Source organism: Pseudopipra pipra, chromosome 17 (genome assembly GCF_036250125.1).
Source record: "Pseudopipra pipra isolate bDixPip1 chromosome 17, bDixPip1.hap1, whole genome shotgun sequence".
Taxonomy (NCBI): Eukaryota; Metazoa; Chordata; class Aves; order Passeriformes; family Pipridae; genus Pseudopipra; species Pseudopipra pipra.
The window spans coordinates 1,930,002-1,950,510 of NC_087565.1; the positions used below are offsets into that span (position 1 = coordinate 1,930,002).

A 20,509-nucleotide genomic window follows, 5' to 3' on the forward strand; every position below is an offset into this window, starting at 1 on the left:
TACTTGAAGGTTGTGTTATTTATTCCAACAGCTTATATAGTTTTATCAAACCATCTTTAACACAAAACATGTCTCCTAAAAGAGAGAATGGTGTGAGATCCTACCAGAGATCATCTCAGCTAACAGCTTGCAAAGTTAAGCCTGAATTTCAACAGTCAAACCAGCAAATTGTTTCTCCCCTCCCCTTAACAACATCTTAAAATGCTGACACCCAAATGAAAAGGTGCCTGTGGCTGGTGCTGCTGGGTCTCCAGGTGGGGCTCATCCCCACAGAGCTGTGCTTTGGTCCTTTCCTGATGCTAAGCAGCAGCAGCACAGGTAAGTGGTGTTGACATGAGGGCAGTGGGACTGGTCAGGTCCCTTCCCCACTGCCCACCCTGACGAGGGGCCATGTGGACAGTCCAGAGGCCAGGTCAGATCTAAGATGTAGATGAAGGTGAGGCTTAGAAAAACCAATAAACTGAACTTCTAATCTATGGAAACAGAATAAATAATAGTCTAAATTTGCAAAGGAGGAAGGTACCTTGGACAGGAGAGTCTGATGTGTCTATTATTACTGAAACTGTTTTCCCCCTAAGGGAAAATCACAGCTAAGGCATCTTGAGAATGGCTCATGTCACTACAACCACGGCAGTGTTGCTCTAAATCATCAGGGATGGAGGCAGAAGTCTTTTGGAGGTGCCAGTCCTTGCACAGCATCTTGTGGCTCTCTACAGAAACGTGGTTGCAGCAGAGGCACCCGACTGACAACTTGCTGTTCCAGGTTGGCTTTTGTCTGCAGATTCAATTGCAAATTCTTGTCTGATGTTCACAGCAAGGCCTTCCTCCTGCCCATCCCAACCCCTGTTCGCTCTCATGGGGAGGGGCTGCTTTCTTGCCCCTTTGGTCTTGCTCCAGGGTCGTTGTCAGAAGAGGAGGCATCTCTTTGGCTTTCTGTGAAAGGGAGGATTGGGAAGAAAGCAAAGTTATACCCTGCTGAGGACACAAGCCACCAGTAACTGCTACAGCTGACTCCATTCTCATTGCCACCTGAAGACCCACTGCTCCCCTGCTGTGGCCAGGCACTTCCCAGGCTGTGCCAGGAGCTGGGCTCGCCGTGTCTGTGGCAGCTCACCTGCTCCCTGCACGGCAAGGTCGCCGAGCTCCTCGGTCAGCTTGCGCATGCTGATGGTGGTGGCATCTCGCTGGATGTCGTGGACAGCGTTCCTCCGGCCCGCCCGGTCGCAGGAGATGAAGTCGGTGTAGGTGCTGGACTCTACCTCCATTGCATCTCTATTCGCCTGCAAAACACTGTGGAGAAAACACAGCTGTGAGGATGAGGATGCTCGGCAAGGCTCGAGTCACGGCTCCCTCCAGGTGAGGCTGCTCCATGGGGTTAAATTACAGCACAAAAAAACAGCCCCTGTAACTCTGCTCTGGTTCCTCTTGTCAGCAGTCACTGAGATCTCAGATATCAACCCCCTTGTATGGGGAGACCCACCGTGCTGGGTGGCCCAGTGTGCCAAGGATTCATCCCAGCTGCCTTACTGGCCCTTGTTCTACCTTCCCACTGCAAACCGAGGCAGACAAGGTGTTTTTCTCTCCTTTGGAGTTTCCAGCCTTCTCCTTTAGGCGAACAAGGTCGCTTGCAGCAGCTTTTCCCTTCAAAAAAAGCATTACAGAGAAAGACCTCCTTCCTCCTCAAAATGCTACAGGAGCTTTGAACAGAAGCCAAGTTTGGCTCACTGCAGGGGGGAAGGGGTGCTGATCCATCCTGAATTTGTAATGGGAAATGATGGAACCCCTGGGAACAGCTGGAGGAACAGAGGAGTATTTTACAGGTACGGGGCTTTGGAGCAGTACTGGCCTCCACTGGTTGTGGGATGTCACTGAAGAAGTGTTGGGCTGGACTGCTGTGAGATAAGCACTTTAACATATGAAAAACAGCCCTTCTCTGAGACACTTGGATCCGTTCACTCCAGACTTGTGCCTGTGCCAAGGGCACAGCACAAAGAAAGGCTCGGAGCGGCCACTTGTCACACGCGAGCTCCGCTGTGAGCCAGCTCCGAGCTCAGCCTGATGAATCCTTAAGTTGCTGGGTTTTCCCTTCAGCCCAGGGTGTCCCTTGCCAGCGTTTGCACAGCACACAGAGCGCAGGGGCTGCAGCAGCTCGGGGTGTCCTGTCTCCTGGGCACAGAGCTGGCGAGCACACACTGCCTCGGCACAGGAAACCCACAGCTCTCAGTTCCTGATCCTGTAGACTCCGTTTGGCACTTAGTTTGGTTTTCTGTGTGGAAGTTAGAGATTAATTGTTGTCTTATCTGTGATTCTGCTCACTGTAAAATACGCCTCTAGCTCCACTGATGGTGTCAGTGCTCGGAGCAGGTCCCGATTAGAAACGCTCGTGTGCAGTGAAAACAAAGTCATGCACATTTAATGCACATTCACTCCCTTTTGTGCCTCGGGGTTAATGACCCAGAGAAGTTTGCTCAGCTTCCTGTACAAATCCTGCTTAATATTGATTTTCCTACCAGGGAATTCTGCTGGCAGACCACCAGACTGGACAGGAATCACACTCCTCTGACTAACCCCCAGTGTTATGGCACTAGGAAGGAGATGAAGCAGATGGGATGAAAGAGGTTAAATTCCCCCCATTCCTGAGCTGAGCAGGGTGCAGCAACCACAGTCTTGGTAGCCCCAGGGACTCCTCTCTTGGTGCTGATGCCAGATCAGGGATGCCAGATCAGGGAGTGCTGGCACCGGCTCTCTGGTGGGATGTGGGGCTCAGCCTACCCAGACCTCCCAGGAGATCCTGCTTCCCCAAATCCAGCAAATTCTTGCAAACATCCATCTCCTCCAAGGGCTTGGCATCCCTCTAGCCCCTATTAAATGAGCACTGGGAAAATCTGCATTCTTTGTCCCAGCAAGAGATCCCAGCTGTTTTTCCTCACCTCCTCTCCTTCTGTCCCTGGCGTGCCGTTCCTGGGATAAGGCACACGCTCTGGATGCAACAGGCTGGATGAGCTCAACGAGCCTTTTCCCCAGGACAGGCTGAGCATCCATCATTCCCAGACAAGTCCTTACAGCTCATCAGAGCTCAGAGGCTGCTGACCTTCTGCAGCTGCCAGAGATGTCATACGGACTTGGGAGGCTTCTCCAGGAGCGATCCACACAAGGCTCAGTTCATCTCCAATCCGTGAGGCCAGTCCAGAGCTGAAACGCTCCAGAGTCCTCCTGCCCTTGTACTGAGGGCTGAACCACCTGGTTTCTAGGATGGACTGCCCGAAGCTGGGACAGGAGACAGTCCCTGGGATGCAGCATTTTCCCAGTGTTCCTTGATGTAGCTGCCAACAGTAGTGGCAGTGCTGTGCCAAGCGACCAAGTGCCCCATCACACGGGAAAAGGATGGGATCCTGACTAAAAATAGAAGGCACCAAGAGTGCAGGTCTGGGTGGCCGGGAGATGGCGCATGTGATTTATTTATTTCCACGGCTGGGAGGGCTCCTGCCTTCGGCTCTCCATGCAAGGAGCTGGAGACCGGCGGATTTATGAACAAAGCTTTCCAAATTGTGCAATTCCTTTGGGATTTTCAAGGTGGGCGGCTCTCGAAAGCCTTGCAGGCAGAGCCCTCCACACTAGCAGAGAGACTGCAGCCTCTTTCTCCAGGAAGCTGTTGGACTGAGAGGGTGATGGGAGCAGTTGCCTCAATTTTTGATAGAAAAACCTGATTTTTCAATGAGCACTTCCACATTTCCAGGCATGTGCAAAACAGTTCCACGGGGCTTTGCTCAGTAAGAGCTTGTAGCATCTGCCAGGGACAACAAAGGAACCACCTTCCCTCTTGCCCAGGTAATTCAACCTGAAACTGTGCTACCATGGACAGTCACTTAGGGGTGGCAGGAGGTGCAAAGGGGGGTGCATCACCTACCTTTGGTTTTTCATACTCCTGTGGGCTGACGGGATGATGGGCCTGCTCTTGCCAGGTGTTGTGGGAATAATCCCCCACACACATACAATGCACAAAGGTTTCCAGGGCGCTTCAAAGAGGTGATTCAGCTTGTCCCCAAGGGCACTTTCCTGCCCTCCCTTTCCTCCCTGCTGCTGATGGTAACAGAAAGAGTCCCTGTGCCCTCAGCACAGCGTGCCAGCCTGCAGGGACGGGGCAGGGAAGCTGGGACCTGCTGCCCACTGCCTATTCCTCAAAAGCTTTCCTGTGCTGCTTGGAGGGAGGTTGTGTCCCCTCTGCCACTGGAACGTGGTGCTGCCAGTCCCAGAGCAGCTGGCCACAAGTGAGGAAGCCCCTCACAAGCTGCCACTGACACCAGGGGTGTCCCAAGAGCCACCTCTGCTCCCATCTGCCCAAAGCAACCTGGTTCTGCCAAACCTGCCGTTTGGCCTCGTCTTAGTTTTTTGTAGTGTCTTGTGAGGACTAAAAAATGTGGAGCTCTAACAGTCTTGGCTTTGTTGGCATGGGCTCAACTTCCAGGGCTGTTTTGCTGTCGGACTGCAACTGGGCTCACCAGCATTTTCCAGGGAAGTCTCCCAGCAGCTGACAGAGCAGCTGGCTCTGCTCTGGGGGCTGCAACTAAACCAGCTTTACTCATTCTGGGACTGAGTTGTATCCATTTAGGATGTGGATGCTAAGAAATTGAAGGGTTAAATGTTTCTTCTGCCTTTTGGTAAAACAAACTGGGACATTTCTTTTGGGTCAGCTCCATGTCCTATTCAGTCCCACTGACAAGCCTGCATTTAAATCCCTCTTGCCTGCTTCGCAGCACAGATCCCAGGACTACGGCAAACAGCTACTGCAAATAACGTAAGAGTGGCAGAGAAATGACCTGGAAACTCCTGGCAGGTTACCCTGAGCACAGGACCCTGTGTCTGCAGGGCCAATACAAGCCCTGTGACCCGAGCCAGTGGCCAGGGCTGGTCCCCGGGATTGGATGGATGCTGCAGTCACACTCAGCACTGACTCCACTTTCAAGGAGACCCTTCACATATGGCATCTCTCCCTTGTCTGGGTTAAACTTTTTATGGCTGGAAAGGGCTGTTTCTGGATGGTGGCTATCTGCAGGCTGGGCTGATCTCAGCCCACGGCTGCTCTGTGCCTCCTCTCTGCTGGCAGGAGCCCAGCACAGCCCCAGCTCTGGGTGCTGCAGCCCAGCTGTGGCTTCATGCTGTCCACTGCAGCTGGGACAGAGCTGTAGGTTTTGGTTGGAGATGGCTCTCTCATCCCACAGCCCAGCCCAGGACACGCTCTCCCACCCACACGGTGTCACACCAGTGGACACCGTGTGGTTGGACCAGTGCACTCTCCTGACCATGAAGCCAAATGAAACCTATAGTTCCAGGGTGAAATTCCAAATTTCTGCCAGGGACAGGGGATGTGACCCCATCTGATCATGTATCACATCCCACTTCTCTGCCCTTTCTTGCCAACCTGCAGGGACCAAGGCATGGAGTGGTGTGGTGGCCTCGGAGCTCTCGGCATTGTGCAGTGCCCCTTGCCCTTCCATTCCAGGGTACAGGGACTATTATTAGACCTCTCCTGCTGGGGCCGGATCCATAACAACAGCAAAACATACTCAACAGCCCTGCTGGGCTTTTAAAATATTTACAGAGTGAGATGGTTTACTGAAGAGGGGGGCCTGGTAGAGCACAGAGACGGGAGCACCGGGATTTCTGTGCTCCCTGTGGGTTTGCTGTGAGGTTTCCTGCTGGGAGAGTCGGATCCAGTGAGGAGAAAAAAATATCCCGCAGGGCTGAAGCCAGCACTTGAGGTCAGGGGGTTTCCACCAACTGTCTGACAACCTCCAGCTGGAATTTCAGCAGATTTTCCACTGGGATCTTGTCTGGGAACATGCGTGAGGGGCTGTACATCAAAGAAGAAGGGCTCTGTAATGGTGTTATTGGGGTATTTTTAGACCTGTGATTATGCCTAAAGGCCTCATTATGTCTCATGACCCCTCACTAGAGCGTAGATCCATGGCCAGAAGCTGAGCTGAAGATGCAGCTTAGGATGAAGATGCTGCTTTTGGGAGCCCAGTCTGGCAGTGGCTGCACAAGCACCAAGTGTTGGTAAGGCTGGTGACAGGGTGTGTGCCAGACACATCTGCTGGGTCTGTGTTCTCCAAAATGTGGTGGGGGTGGGTCTTACTGGCCACAATTGATGTGCTCCAAACTGCTGAGCCCCAAGTTTCCTGGCTGGGTGAGAAACAGGCAGGAGCAAGGCAGCAGCCTCATGTCCTACGATGGAAGGGTGTGTCCATCTCATGTGCTGAGTTTCCAGGAAAGAATAGCGTGGAAAAGCCTCACCACACTCCAGTGATGAAGAGATGTCAAACTGGCCATGGCACACTGGTATTTTTGGAAGGCTTTTGCTGTGGTATTTCTTGTAATAACTCTGTACCCTCTGGCTCTTACACTAAGTACAATAAATTCAGCCAGGGCAGACATCCCAGCTGCTCCAGCCACTGCAGTGGTTTTGCAGGAACAGAGCTTCTAGCATTCCCCAGGACTTGGTGGAAAATTGTAATTCCTACAGGAGGAGAGGGGATACAGCTGAGGCTCAGTGTCCACAAACAGATCCCTTCTTTTGCTTTTGGTTTCACAGTATCAAGATCACTTCATGCCTGTAGAACTGATAACTAATTGCTCAGCCCCAGGTTTAAGATTAGGCTTAGACTAACTCCTCTGTGACTTCACAAACCTTGCATTTAGCTCTACCAAGCTCTCCAAACTCCTTCCTCTCCCGCCTCACCTCCGAAAGACACGTCCCCAGGGCCCCCCAGAGCAGTGTCCCTGCTGTCCCAAGGCACCTCCTGCTGCCCCACACCCTCACAGCCACTGCCCGGCTTCCTGCTGATGTAAGAAATGCTCCAGACAGATTTCAAAATCACAGCTGACCCTTGGCATAGGGGTAGGGTGAGTCCTTGTGTGTGCTGTTGTGGTCCCCAGGGGAGAGGGGAAGGCTGGGGGAGGCAGGAGGGCATTGCTCAGCCGCCAGGATGGATGTGTGGGGAGATGGTGGGACAGAGCCGCCCGTCCTCCATCCGCTCATCCCTCTGCCAGGGGGACAGCTCAGTGCCCAGCTCTGGCCACACAGTGCTGCCAGCCTGGAGCAGGCAGCACCCCTCTGCCAGTCCCCATGGCACATGGGTGCGGAGCATCTGCTCCAAATGTCCTCCACCACGGGAAGAATCGCAGTTTGCCTTGGCAACCAGGGTCTGATGGAGCCCTCTGCTCCTCCCTTCCCCTAAGCACCAAGCCTTGATGCAGCTTAAGCCTCTTCTGCAGCTTCTCAATAAGTTGATTAATGAAAATAATTGGTCTCTTTGTGCATCTGGAGACAGTTGCCGTGACAGCAGTTGTATTTTTGTTTTGTTCCCAGGTCGAGCTTGTTTTTCACATCCTCCAGCCTCAAGATGCTCACAAATCAGGGAGCACTCTGTTTCTCCCCCACCTCCAAAGGACACGTGGCCCTCTGAGGGATGGGTGGCAGAGGGGATGAGGCACATTCAGCCCTGGCAAGCCTTAGAACGTGGCAGGCTGGCAACTTTCTTGCTGCCTGTTTTTCACCCCCTCAAGCCAGGCTCACACAGTGCTCCGACTTCTGCAGAGCAACGAGCAGAGAATCAGATCCCTCATGTTTACCCAGAACTGCCATGAGCACTGACAGGTCCCTCTGTCCCCTGCAGGGGACCTTTCAAAGTTATAAGGAGTCTGAGGCTACGAGTCCCTTCTCCATTACTTTTATTTTCTCAGAACTTCTTCGCTGCCTTTAGATGTCAACATATTTTTACACGAGCAAAAAGAGCGACTGTGTGGAAGATCTGCTAATGCCTGAACTTGCAAAGCAGACAACCCACAGACCAGGGACTTTAAACCCTCTAGCTGCAGAAGCCCCACAGCTGCTGTGGCAGGCTGTGTTCCGTGTTCCATGTATCCTCCTTGCTTGTGATGTTCAGACACCTTATCATGCCTGGGCCATGGGGTGAATTCCTTTGCAATGGGGATCCCCGGGTTTCCTGCCTTCCTCCAGATTGTTCAGGAAGAAAAGTCCCCAGGGCACTGACCTCTGAGTCAACATCACCTTCTAAAACTCCACTTGAATTCCTGGCCCAGGGATGCTCAACCCCAGCATCCCCCCCAACACTTTGCAGGCTTCCCTGGGCAAGGAGAAGTCAAATAAGCACACAGAAGATGCAGCTGGGGCTATTTTCTAGCACAGCTGCCCTTGTTACATATAAGAGGAAGGTGAAGCCACAGCAAGCCTTGATGCTGCAGCTCTGTTTCTGGGTTGAGGAAGACCTCTCTACAGGACAGAGGTAAGCAAGGATGAATCCTTATTTTTATCCCTAGCAGGAAAAAGAGCTATTTATTCCAGTTCTTCTTTGTGATCTGAGGAGTTGAGCTCTGTTGCTGTGTGAAAGCAGTGCTGGTGTGGCTGGGAAGGGAGCACAGCTTGGCAGAGGTGTTGTGAGGGCTGTAACTGTGCAAGTTTTGGTTGAGGGGGCTCTGCTTAGCACAGGGGGTGTGAAGCTGAGAGCCACCTGCCTTGGCTGAGACTTGCACAGTCCCACAGGAATTTGCATCCAGCATCCAAAGAGTCCTCCTGACTCAGTGCAGTGTAAAAGGCTGAGTGAAAACCTGTGAAGCCTCCTGAGGTGAGAGAGCCCTGGCAGCTCCCAGTGGTGCCTAAAAATAACTGGGGCACCTCTTTAAAGAGTGTCAGTGTAGAACGAGGCTGATTAGCAAAACCAGGCTTAGCTCTGCTCCCTGGAGCTGGCTGCCTGTCTGTCTGCTCCCCTGTAGGGAACAAAGCCACCAGCAGACCCCCCCCCATGCCAGGGCAGGGGCAGTGCTTGCCTGGCAAGGTGAGGGTGGGGGAGATCTGTCTTTGGGGGCTGTGAGAAGGGTTGGCTGGCTGGGATGGTGCTGTTGGTACTTGACATGCAGCAGGAAAGGGAAGTGTCAGAGTTCAGAACAGGCTGGCAGTTTAGGGTGGCTGAGCTAAGCCCTTTCAGGTGGCTCCATGGCTCCTTCAAACCTCTGGAATCAGGAGCCCCTTTGGCTGTTCTACCTTGCTGGGACTCCTACCAGGGCAGGGAAAGCTCTGTAGAAATCTTCACAGAAGATTTCTGTGATGGATGGAGAATTTCTGTAGAGCTGTGTCAGGTGACAGCAGCTTCTGATCCTTCCTGCAGGCAGGGTAAATCTTTCTGTGTAAGTCCCCAGGGATATGAGCTGCAGTGGTGCTTGAAATGTGCCTGTAACCTTACACTGGGGATGCTCAGTGATCATTGCCACTCATAGTCTCAGGAAAGGGAAATCTCCTAATGAAATGAACTGTCAGCTGTTTTATGGTCCACTGAAATGCAGCCTTGGTGGAGGACATGGGGTGTCTCTGCACCAAAGAGTCCTGAGATCCTGTAGTGCAGATCTCAAACAATTCAGCCCTGGCAGCTCTGTGCAGGAGCACAGAGAGCAGTGACATTGACCTGAGCACAGAGGAGACACAGGAGTGAAACCACAGAAAGGATCTGCCATTTACGCAGGAGCCACAAAAGGTTAAGCTCCGGGGATTCCCTGGATCTCGCTGGACTGACTCTACAATGCAAGGCAAAACTCCCTTACATGGTTACGTACAGGAAAACAACATTCCCGTGCACGGCATGCGGGGGCAGCCTGGGAGCAGGGTTTGCTCACCACGTCCCCACTGCTGGCAGGGAGAGGCTGTGCAGCAGGATTGGCACTGGGGCCTGCCTTGGAGTCAGTGCTGGAACATGGCTTGGTACAAGGACACGGCTGTGAAGCGTAAATAATACAGCAGGGAAGTCATTACAGCAGAATTGTTGATTTTTCTTTCCTCTTAGCAGCCCTCTAGCATCTAGTAATTCAGAATATAGAGGGAGGTCAAGTGACTATGATACAGGAAGGAAAAAACCCATTTTTGTTTATAATATCTCCCTGTGAATAGAAACTTTATCAGTCCATAGTGTGAATGCCTACCTGATTCAGTTGACTTTCCTTCTGGACATGACTTCAAACAAGCTTCATGCACAGCAGGACAACAGCTTCTGGGGAAGAAAAGGAAAAAAAGATTAAGAAAACATTATCTGTTCTTATTCTGGGAAGCAAAAAGCTCAGCTGCTCTTTCCACTGTCTGTGACCAGGACGGCAGAGGAGTGGTGGGGGTTGGCAGGCTCAGGTGGAGCCTGGCTTGGCGAGCAGGGAGATGCCAACCAAAGGGTTGACATGTAAGGAAAGCCCAGCTAGGGCTGCACAGAGAAGGGCTCTTTGGTTTTGCTTCCCCTTCCACTGCCCTCCCACGGGTGCTGGGGAGAACTGAGGCAACTCATGTCTCCTGACCTGCACGGTGGTGACCCAGCAGCTGCCTCAGGGTATAAGTGGATATTGGTTTGCAGCTCTGCTGCCCTTTAAAGAAGTGAAACTTCCATATTGGCTTCTCCAAGGTGAAAGGGGAAGTTTGACCTGATAGTTCTGGTGCCTCACTGGATCTGTGTCCAGCTCCTTGTGCCTCTGCTGTTTGTGCACAGCTGAGCCTCCTCCTGCTGTCCCCAGGCACTGCTCAAAGACATTTCCTCTGTGGCCTCAACATCTGTGGGTGCCTTGCAATCCCTTGACCTGCAGAGCCCAGCCAACAAGACACTTGCTTATTTTAGCAGCTGTTTCAGTTTTCTGAGTTTTTTGGAACATTATGGACTGTTTTTTTGCCTTTGTCCCAGGGACAAATATTAGCAGAACAGGAACCAAGAGATGAACCATTTAACCATATAAGCAGTAGCTCATCTAGCAATTCATCTGTCTGGGCCATCTGGGTTGAGTACCACTGTGACTGGAACTATTTCTCATCCTTTTCCAAACTGGGACAGATCCACAGCCTTTTTCTTTGTTTTTCTGACCCACTTTCAAAACTTTGTAGTTGGAGCTGACTACTTGCTGGCTCTGGTCCTGCTTCAAGGACAGGGCACTTGCTGCTTCTGTGTGTCAGTTTGCCCATCTGTTAAATGGAGTTATTAATACTCCCTCCCCCTGTTAGATGCTTCAAATAACTTAAAGCACTTTCAGATCTGCAGATGACAGGCTTACAGAAGTGGAAAATGCTAATTATGATCATGACAGGAGCTAAACAAAGACACAGGGATTTAACAATACACTTTTGTTGGTGTTTACCTCATTTATAGCAAAGTGCTTACTGGAAACAGTGGACCGGAAAAGAAACAGCATTCCCACAACTCTGGGAATATGCATCGCCCTTTTGGGGCACCAAGCAGGCAAACAAAAGCAGGAAAAGGAAGAAAGCCAGCTTTGGAAACCCACAAGTCTTTATTTTCCTCCTTTGCCTTCCTGCCTCGCTCTGGCTCGTGTGTTACACAGCCCAAACAGTTAAACCTCCAGCACTTCAGGAGTGTTGCAAAATATCTCAATATACGTGGCCCTCTGCCAAGGGAGGCTTAAAGCAAACTGGAGCAACGATGCTCTGAAGTACAAGTTACCACTGAGCAGCTTTGTTCCTGATGGGACACGGTGGGAACCCCCCATTTTCTCTCTCAAAAAAAGCTGATTTTGGAGACAAAAACTTTTTAGCAACTGTGTACTGGCTTTCCAACTCTGCAGTCCTGGCACCTTCTCCCCACAGCCCCTACTTGGGCATCTGGAGTCTGCAAGTTTTTTGAGCCCCTTGCTCCATCCACAAACGCTTGTCCTCTTCTGGCTCACCTGCTCCTGCTGCTCCCTGGGCAATGGGCAGAGCTGGAAAGGCCAGGCAACATCCCACACAGGGAGTTTGGAGATTTAGTGGTGGTGAGGTGGGTCAGTCCATGCAGTGTAAGTAAGGATGGGCTGAAGTGACTTGTTAAGGACCACCACATTTCCTAATCTAGTCCTATAGCCCATCAAGGTACAAGGGTTATTTTGGGATAGTTACATCCATACCCATGAGAAATGAATTACAAGGGCACCAGCACAGAATTATAGAATAATTTAGGTTGGAAAAAATCTTTAAGGTCATGAAGTCCAACCACTAATCTAACCCTGCCATGTCTGCAAGTGCCACATCCATGTGTCTCTTTAATACCTCCAGGGATACTGACTCCACCACTTCCCTGGGCAGACTGGTAAAGTGTTTGACAACGGTGCCAGTTAAGAAATTTTTCCTAATATCTGACCTAAACCTCCCCTAGTGCAACTTGAGGCCGTTTCCTCTTGTCCTATCCAATGCAGATGATGCACATGTTTGAGGTTTAGATTTTCTCCGTGTTGACCAGCTGTTATCCAAAGGAACAAACACATGAAACAACCTTGGTCCTCTCAGCATTGCTTCAAAATGAATGTATGTTCCAAAAAAAAAAAAACCAAAGCCCAAACCATGCCCCAGCATGTTTTTTGGCTGAATTCAGCATTATTCCACACAACAGCTGTTATGGTGCTGCTTTGATCCAGAGAGGAAATCCTTTCTGGTTTCAAGCAAGGTGATGGCAGAGGAGAGAAGGTTATTCTCGTGTCTCTTGGTTGCTGGGTAAACAACAGGCTGCATACATGGCTGATCAGAACAGGAGCCTGGTCCTCCCAGAGCAGCCAGACTGCCTTGTTTAGTGCCCTGTCTGCAGCAGCAGCTGGCATCCTTGGTACAAGAAAACCTCTAATTGTAATGGAATGTTTTTCATAAGTCACTAATGACTCTGAACCAGGAGGTGTTATAATCCTTAAAATGCAATATCCTCTTAATCATACCCAGGATTGTTTTGTTACCCAGATAACTACCTGGTACCCATTAAAATGCCTTCAGAGCTCTTTGCTCCACTGATATCTCATGGCAATGAGCACCACAGATTAATTACACTTTGTGGAAACAGTAATTCCAGTAAAGTTGATGACGCTCTGGTGGGGATATGTTTGGATTATTACATCACTGCAAGTATCAACAGAAATGGCATTTCGGCGCCCGCCGGGGACTTCCCGAGGCAGCAGCTTGTGACCAGCAACGTGCCTGCATGAGAGGTGCTGTGCAGGAGCTGTGCAAAGAACACTCTGGCTGCACTGGGGAGTGCTTGGGAACTCACTGTGGAAACCAGAAATGAGTGGAGTAAAGTACATGTTCCTCCAGGCTCGAGGGCAGTGAGAGTTCTGAAATGGGGCACAGGCAGTTCATAGTCCAACTGCTCTTCCTGCTCGTGCTACAGGTACCAGCCAAGACCTGGAGTGGTGTCTCCACCTCCTTAACTGCCATCAAGAGGAACTTGGGACAAAGCCCATGGAACACCTGAACCCTCCCTTCTCACGGGCTGGTGCTGGCAAGCCTGGGGAGCAGCATCCCTTATGACTTGGCTTTTTCTAGTCATGAGCTAAAGACAGCTGGAAACACTGGGCTTTTTCCCCCCTCTCTAAAACAGGTGCTGTGATGGAAAATTTGTTTTCTGGATCAGCCCATGCAAAGAGCTTTGGTGACATTAAGGAAACCCCTAGGAGTGTGGAGAAACAAATGGAATGTGAAGACGGGAGAGACCAGAACAGGTTGACACAGAGAGGCAAACAAAAAGCTGGGCTGAAGCTTCTGCTGTTCCTTACGGACTTGTAGATTCATCCCCGATTCTGCCCCAGACCTGTGTGAGCCCAGGAAAATCATCTGTGATCTGCAGAATAGTAATGATGCTGGTGTTTGGGTGCCCAGACAGGCTGGAGGCATTAATGCACAGCAGTATGCTGCAGGAACTGGCTCTGAAATGTGGGAGATCAGGAAATGTCAGCAACTTAGAAAATGTTTTCCATAGTTATTTTGGGTGGCAGGGTTGTGTGCCTGTGGGTATTCCTCTGAGTGGGCTCAAAAGTAGATTTACTTTGGAACAAGAGGATAAAGGGAAAAAGCAAAACTCCGTGTGCTAGCTCACACGTCCTCAGAACTGTCCACCTGGGTACAGAAGATGCACAGCTATGAACATTCCTGGGTTTCATCTCTTCATGACCAAGCTGCCCATGCTGGAAGCCCAAGCACTGTAGTTAATGGTCTCCAGTTCTCTGAGGCATATGAGTTTGCACTATCTGGAAAGTGTCCCCAAAATTGATGGCATGTGGAACTGCCTGAAGGATTCAATGCTCTGTTCTGTGCCCGAGGTATATTAAGCACTATTGGTATATCCACGTTGTAAATGGCCATTTGACCTATATCTGCACTGTAAATGAACCCAGCCACAGATAATATCTTCATGCATCCTTCTTTCCCCAACACCATCCCTCACGAGAGCTGGGAGGTGACAATTTCTCAGCTGGGTGCCCACACATTAGCATGGTGGCTCTTTCCAGCCACGAGCCTCCAAAGCCAAGCAGTGTCCCCCAGTAACCAAGCCAGGCACGCCGAGAAAGCAGCCCAGAGCTTGAGGGGCTGCCACCATCCGAGGGGCTCTGCCACCTGGCCAAGCCATCCCCGCTTCATAAGTCTCCCCTCACCCTCTCGCTGCTGCAGCTGCCTCTTGCTGACTGACCCCAGCGTGTCCTGCTTTGAGTCACCAGCCCATCCACCCAGGGCATTGCCTCTGGGTTCACAGCTATACTTGGCTCTTGTTCTGCAGAACCATTTACCCCTTCCAAGCAAAGGGAAATTTCCCAAAGACGCTTTTGGGGCCAAGGCATTACATGCATGTGAAAGCCCCCCCACCTCGGCTCGCTACCAGCTGCTTAGGGGAATCCAGAGAGAGGAGAGAAATGCACACAGCTCCGAGGTGGAGGAATTTGCAAAGCCTCCTGAGAATACCACCACACAGCACTTCTTTTTTTATCCCAAGTCTTCGCCTTTTAAAACATTTGCTTGGAAAGCTGGATGCCAGGGAGTCTCCGAGCCCGCTTCTGCTGCCACGCTTCTGCAAAGCTGTCGCCCGTGCCCGCAGCTCGGAGGGAGCCCCGGGCAGCTCCTACGGCTCCTGACAGCCCGAAGGATGGATTCCCACCACGGCCCCGCACAGACGGCACGCCGGGTGCCTGTCCCACCGCCTGGCATCCCTTCCCGTGCCAGCGCAGAGCCACCCCGGCGCTCTAAGGGATTCCCTCCGGCGGATCGCTCAGAATAAACGGACGCATGTTAGAAATGAGGCCAGAAATCCCCACGGGCGTCACTGATCCACTGGTCCTTTGTGATTTCTAACCACCGAGCCTGCTCTCCCCGCTACCGCTTCGCGCTGATCCGCGTTATTTTCCAGGCGAAGCAGCAGCCGCCTCCCTGCCATCAGCCTGCACGCGGCTTCTCCCAACAGCAGAGAGGAAAAAACCCGGGATGCAGCTGGTTTTTTAGCCCACGGTTTGCCGGGCAGCAAACCCCTCGGTGTTCGCAGCTGGCTGGGTAAAAAGTTAAGCGATCTCTCTCTCCACAAAGCCCCGCTCCGCGGCGTGGCCGTGCAGGAGCGCAGCCCCCTCGCTGCACCCCGGGCAGGTGTCCCGGCCACCCACCTCGCCAGCCCCTCGCACAGCCCCACTTACAGCCGCTCCCGCTGCTCCCCGGATCCCGAGCTCCGCGGTCCCGCCGCCCGGGAAGGGCTCCCGGCTGGATAACACCCTCCTGCCGTCCCTGCCCGCGCTGGCGAGCAGCCAAGCCGGCCCCGAGGGAGCCGCGACCGGTTTCAGACTCGCAGTTTCCTTCTGCTGGGAGCTGCTAAATGAAGTTGCACTTGTGGGGCCAAGGGGCGTGTTCTCCTCTCCTCGAGTCAGTCCCTGCCCGCTGTAATCCAATGCTCTGCCCGATGATGTCAAGCAGCTCCTGCTCGGCTCCTACCTTACAGTCGGCAGGAGGGATCCGTTTCCTTTTCACAGGGATCTTTGTTTAGCTTCGGCTTGTAACCCCATCCCCCGGCAGCTGCGTGTGCCCGAGCATCCTCCCTTCAGTGCTCAGCGCTGTGGCTTTTGCTGCCTGCCTGCTGTTGCCCCCGGGTCTCTCCGGCACATTGTTTGGATGCATGTCCCAGATGGATCCCGCCGTTTATCCTCTCCAGCAGGGCCTGGCCAAAGATGCCATCACACCCTGTGCAGCCTGAGCCATCCTAGCAAGTGTAGCACCGGGTAAATGCTTCCCATGAAAAATACAGCTTTGTGTGGTTTTGGAAGGCTTTTTGCTCCACTGGCTCCCACAGGGTAAAATCCAAGACTACTTCAGCTCGTGTGCCCCTGGGTGCCAGCCTTATTTGGGTCTGAAGTCCAGAGCTGGTGACAGCACCTGGATTTAAGAGGGGCAGGTGTTATGAGCAAGGTAGTACCACGTATCGAGCACGTACCTTTGTATCCACCCTGGTGTGTGAAGCACAGCCTGCGAACTCTCAAAGAGCTTGGGGCCACTTCAGAAGAAGAGGAAATTTTGGCTGTTCTTGACACCACGGGGGGCCAGGGACATCCCTCTGGTTGGCATCACCTCCCTGTGTCACATCAGCCTTGGAGCCCCCATGGAGTGACAGAAGCCAAGCAATCAAGGTGGTTGCAGTCGTTCCCTGGGCCAGCGCTCCTGCCCAGCCCTGCCAGACTGGAACAGCTCATTAGTGCTAATTGCTTTGCTGAGAGAGTGAAAGATGTGCTCCATCCCTGCTGTAAGGACACTCAGTGTCCTTGTGAGGGGGAGAAGTGGCACAACTCAACTGGGGATCACAAAGGGTGTTTGCCAAGGAATGGTTCTTGTCCCCACTCGAGCTGGGCGAGCTTTTGTTTCGGGTTGTATGCAAAGTGAGCAGTGTGAGCCAGGAGCACTTGGCTTTCCCAACCTGCCGTCTCTCTGAGCACCAGACAGGCGCAGAAGAGGCAGCTCTGCCATCCTGCAGCCCTGCCATGACAGAGCCACTCAATGCCAGGTGAGGAGCACCAGCCTTTCCTCTCGCCCCAGCACCAGCTGTGCAGCCGGACCTTCTCCACCTCTGCTGCCATCACCACCTCCAGCCAGTCTGTTTGTGCGTGCCCAAAACCACACTGGAAGATACCCACAGCCCTTCCATTGCTCACAGGAAGAGATAAAAACACCGACAGCAGCAGCAAGCAGTGCAGGAAACACCCTGATGACAATACTGATGCACGGAGGAAGGGGAATGGAGCTCAACAGAGCAAAACATACCTGTGCTCAGAGCATCTCCCAACTGACCTTGTGTAACCTCCTGGTTTGAATCAGTTTTAGTTCAAAACCAGTCCCAGGAAGCCCATTTGATTTCCTGAGATGTATCACCTGGCAGAACTCATCTCTCTCCAGCCGTTTTGAGTCACATGTTGTGCTACTCACTCGAAAGTAGCAGTGAGGGATTCACCACAATGCCCCACCCGTCTTCATGAGATGCCAGGGAGGGAGGAGGGCTCTGCTGCTCTGTGCCAAGGGACAGCACAGCCTCAGGAGGCTGCTGTGCTGGCCTGGCCAAGGCTGCAGTTTTCCCTTTACTCCAGCTTACATTTGAAAGCAATCCAGAAAGTTTTACAGCTTGGACTGCAGGGTTTGGAGGCCAAGTCTGGTAAGGATACAAGCTCTACACCAGCTACCCAGGCTTTTCCTTGGCAGCCTGTGGCCAGCACCCTTACAGCACAGGCAGCATAGAACAATGGCAACAACCAAGCCCTTTGGAAAGCCAAGAGCTCAGAATATGTGCTCCTCAAGTAATAGTCTTGTCTTGCTCAAACCTCCCAATCCTGTGTGTGGTCTTGAAAACAAGCCCCTCAAAGCATCCACCAAAGAGTCCACCCTTTTCTGCACATACTCATGTGTCCTTACAGTGACTTTCTCATTGAATACCATCCCCTACAAGAGCTGGTCAAACACTTCCCATCAAAACTCTTCTTAAGTAGAAAAATGCAGTTTAGGATTTTCTACAGGTTGTATTTTTATTTTTTTTCCACAAGGGGTGTGAGTGGGGGGAATCCTGAGTTTGCCTGAAACCTTAAGGCATTGGGATAAAACTGCATGGCTTTCAATGTGTTCACTCTTCCCATTCTTACGTGAAAGTCGACATTTTACTCTGGAAATACACCCAAATTTCTAGCTGGTTCTCATGTTCCCCATCTCTTGTCCTATTGCTTTGTCCACCAAAAGGCATTCACCCAGACGTGTGGGCTGTGGATAAACGTGGTTCCTATCTCACTGTAAGGAGCAGACGTTAGAGCTGCCAGGCATGGCACGCTCCGTGTGACGGGTGGTGTCACAGCCTTGAGCTGACTGACTCAGCTGCAGCCACAATCAGCCATTAGTGGCTTCTACTTTACCTCTTTGATGAGGTTTTTGCTGCCTGTTGCATCCATCTGCCTCATACTGGGCTATCCTGTGTAGTCTAGGACCGGTGGTGATGCCATTGCTGCTCTGGACAACCCAAGGTTGGCTCTGCTGCTGGTGACCATGCAGTTGGTCTGCAGTAAATTGTGAACTTTTTAGTTCTGCATCACCAAGAGGGATGCAGAGAACAATGCCCCAGAGAAGGGATGGTCCTACAGCACCTGGCAACCCATGCTGTGAGTGCCATCTTCGCTGCTCTGGTGCAGCATGGGGTGGGAGAGCACGGCTCAAGGAAGAGCAAGGAGCTGTCCTGAGGGGTGACTGTCAACCTTTGGCTGAAGGAGGGATAAAGCCAGAGCAATCTCGTAGGGCAAGTGTCAAAAAGAGGTGAGAGTATCCCCGAGGGTGCTAATGTGAAGAAACCCAGCCCTGGAGCAGCTCTGCTGTGCTGGACTGCACGCTGCCTGCTCCAGCAAGAAAACCACCAGCACAAAGGACCCTCCGGGAAGCTCTGGAGCCCAAGCTGTCACTTCAGAAGGATCTGACCTGCCTCTGACCCGAGTGTTTTTGCAGCCTGAGCGTCGCTTCCCTCAGCAGCCCCTGCTGCCAGGGTTAGAGCAGCACTGATGCAGCGTGCAGCCTCCTCACGTAAGAGCAGCTTCCCGCTGCATTTCCCAGGCATTGAGGTCTCTGTGTCACTTGATGTCATCAAGATTGCAAGGAAACGTGGAATGGCACAAGATACGCACTGGAAAAAATCTGATGACCTGTTTTGTTTTTTTTCCCCAGACTTCCTCCCATAAAAGAAATGCTCTAAATAAACAACTTTTGATTAAAAAAACCCATAGGACATATTTCAGTGATGTGCTGGGCTCCCTAAGGCAAATGTGGATGTCTCCAGCCATCAAATAACAGCTTCACTCGGAGATTCGTGAGAAAAGAAACAGACAGGTAAAAGCAGCTTTAGTGACAAGCCACTCTTTTTGCTGTCAAGGGAAGGACACAGTTTGCTGTTGATTTAAAGAGTGGGTGTCGGGACGTGTGTATGAATTACCCAGCCTTCAGACCCATTTTGTTTTTATGGAAGTTGCTCATCCAGAAAGGTTCAACAAGTGAAACGCAAAAAAAAGCTTGTAATGAGGCTCAACTCGTTAGTGCCCCTCCAGGGTCACCCCTATTAGCAGGAAGGGTCGAGGAGTCGAGCCTGGCTGTGGGGAGCCCCTCTGGGCACTGGGGCAGCAGGGACGTGGTCGTGGCACGGTGTCTCGGTGTGGGCTGGCGTTCCAGCAGGGCAGAGCACACTCAAAAAACTGTTTACTTTGAGCTGCAGCTATTTTTAGCTCCACTAATCTGTGCAGAGATGATAAAGCTTTTCATTGCAAAGAGGGTGGCTCTGCTTTGCTTCTGGGCAATTTCACTCATCCCTTCCCCCTTCCCGGCCGCTTCTCCCCACAGACCTTATCTCCTCTCTCTCTGGGCCAAACACCTCCAAAAGGTTTGTCCCAACTAGATAGGTTGGAGTCTCAGCCCCAACTTTTTTTTGCTTTTTCCCTAGGGAACGCATTCAGTTTGGGAAATAAATTAATTTTTTCTTTAATAGTCCCCAAAGCCCACTTCAAAGCCTTTGCTGGAAGCCCATCATGGACATGCACCCTACCCTCTAATCCTTCATTTCTGCTAAATTCCTTCTGTCCAAAGGCCCTTGCAAAACAAGTCACTTGACAGTTATCTCTTTGCAGCTGCCACCAATACAAGCAGGTCTCAAACTCGGCTCTCATGGCAAGCCAGAGTCACCAGGCAGTGACAGCACTGCCCTACGCCACAATTTACCCCAGGGGTCCCACAGCCCATTCCAAGCTCCCTCACACACTCTGCATAAGAAGAACTTTACCTGCTGCTGACAGGAGCGAGCGTGGCAGCTGCTCACAGCACAAAGACGACAAAACACGTGTAAATCCTGCTTGGTCAGGGATTTGTTTGTCTAAAGGACTCCAGAAGCTTCTCCAGTGTAAGCTCACAATGGTCATGCATCCAGCACATGCTTCACCAGAAAATCATCCCACTGGTAAAAGCTTTCTTGTCTAGGACACAGTGTGAATTACATCTCTGTTGGCTTATAGGTGTGTTCAGAGGGGGGAAGAATATGCAAGTATTAATGAAATAGGTTCATTCTGCTTGCTAGGAAGGGTCAGATATACAGATATACAAATGATTGTCAGGATGAGAAGGTGCAGCAGGAGAGGTATTGCTTAAGCTGATCATGACTGACTGCTCAGGTGCTGCTGGCAGGGAAGA

General features: G+C 51.7%; 1 protein-coding gene across 2 annotated transcripts; it reads right to left on the reverse strand.

Annotated features, from left to right (window-relative positions):
• Window positions 1-15,736, reverse strand: PKIG (cAMP-dependent protein kinase inhibitor gamma). Of its 2 annotated transcripts, none has more exons than XM_064673661.1 (4): window positions 15,469-15,736; window positions 9,991-10,058; window positions 1,115-1,290; window positions 1-933 (listed from the first exon to the last, which is right to left on the reverse strand). In XM_064673661.1, exons 3-4 carry the CDS (start codon window positions 1,263-1,265, stop codon window positions 854-856), a joined length of 231 nt encoding a protein of 76 aa, XP_064529731.1. In that variant the 5' UTR covers window positions 1,266-1,290; window positions 9,991-10,058; window positions 15,469-15,736; the 3' UTR covers window positions 1-853. The 2 variants fall into 2 exon arrangements, with proteins under 2 accessions (XP_064529731.1, XP_064529732.1); XM_064673662.1 differs by having other exon boundaries at window positions 9,991-10,055; window positions 15,469-15,570.
• Window positions 15,737-20,509: the final 4,773 nt, after the last annotated feature.

Bases quoted from the DNA above. Each gene is read 5' to 3' on its own strand.
- PKIG (XM_064673661.1), bottom strand. From the start codon at position 1,265: ATGGAGGTAGAGTCCAGCACCTACACCGACTTCATCTCCTGCGACCGG. The intron at 934-1,114 runs GTGAGCTGCCAC...TCCCTTTCACAG, and splicing joins CCTTGCCGTGCAGGGAGCAG to AAAGCCAAAGAGATGCCTCC.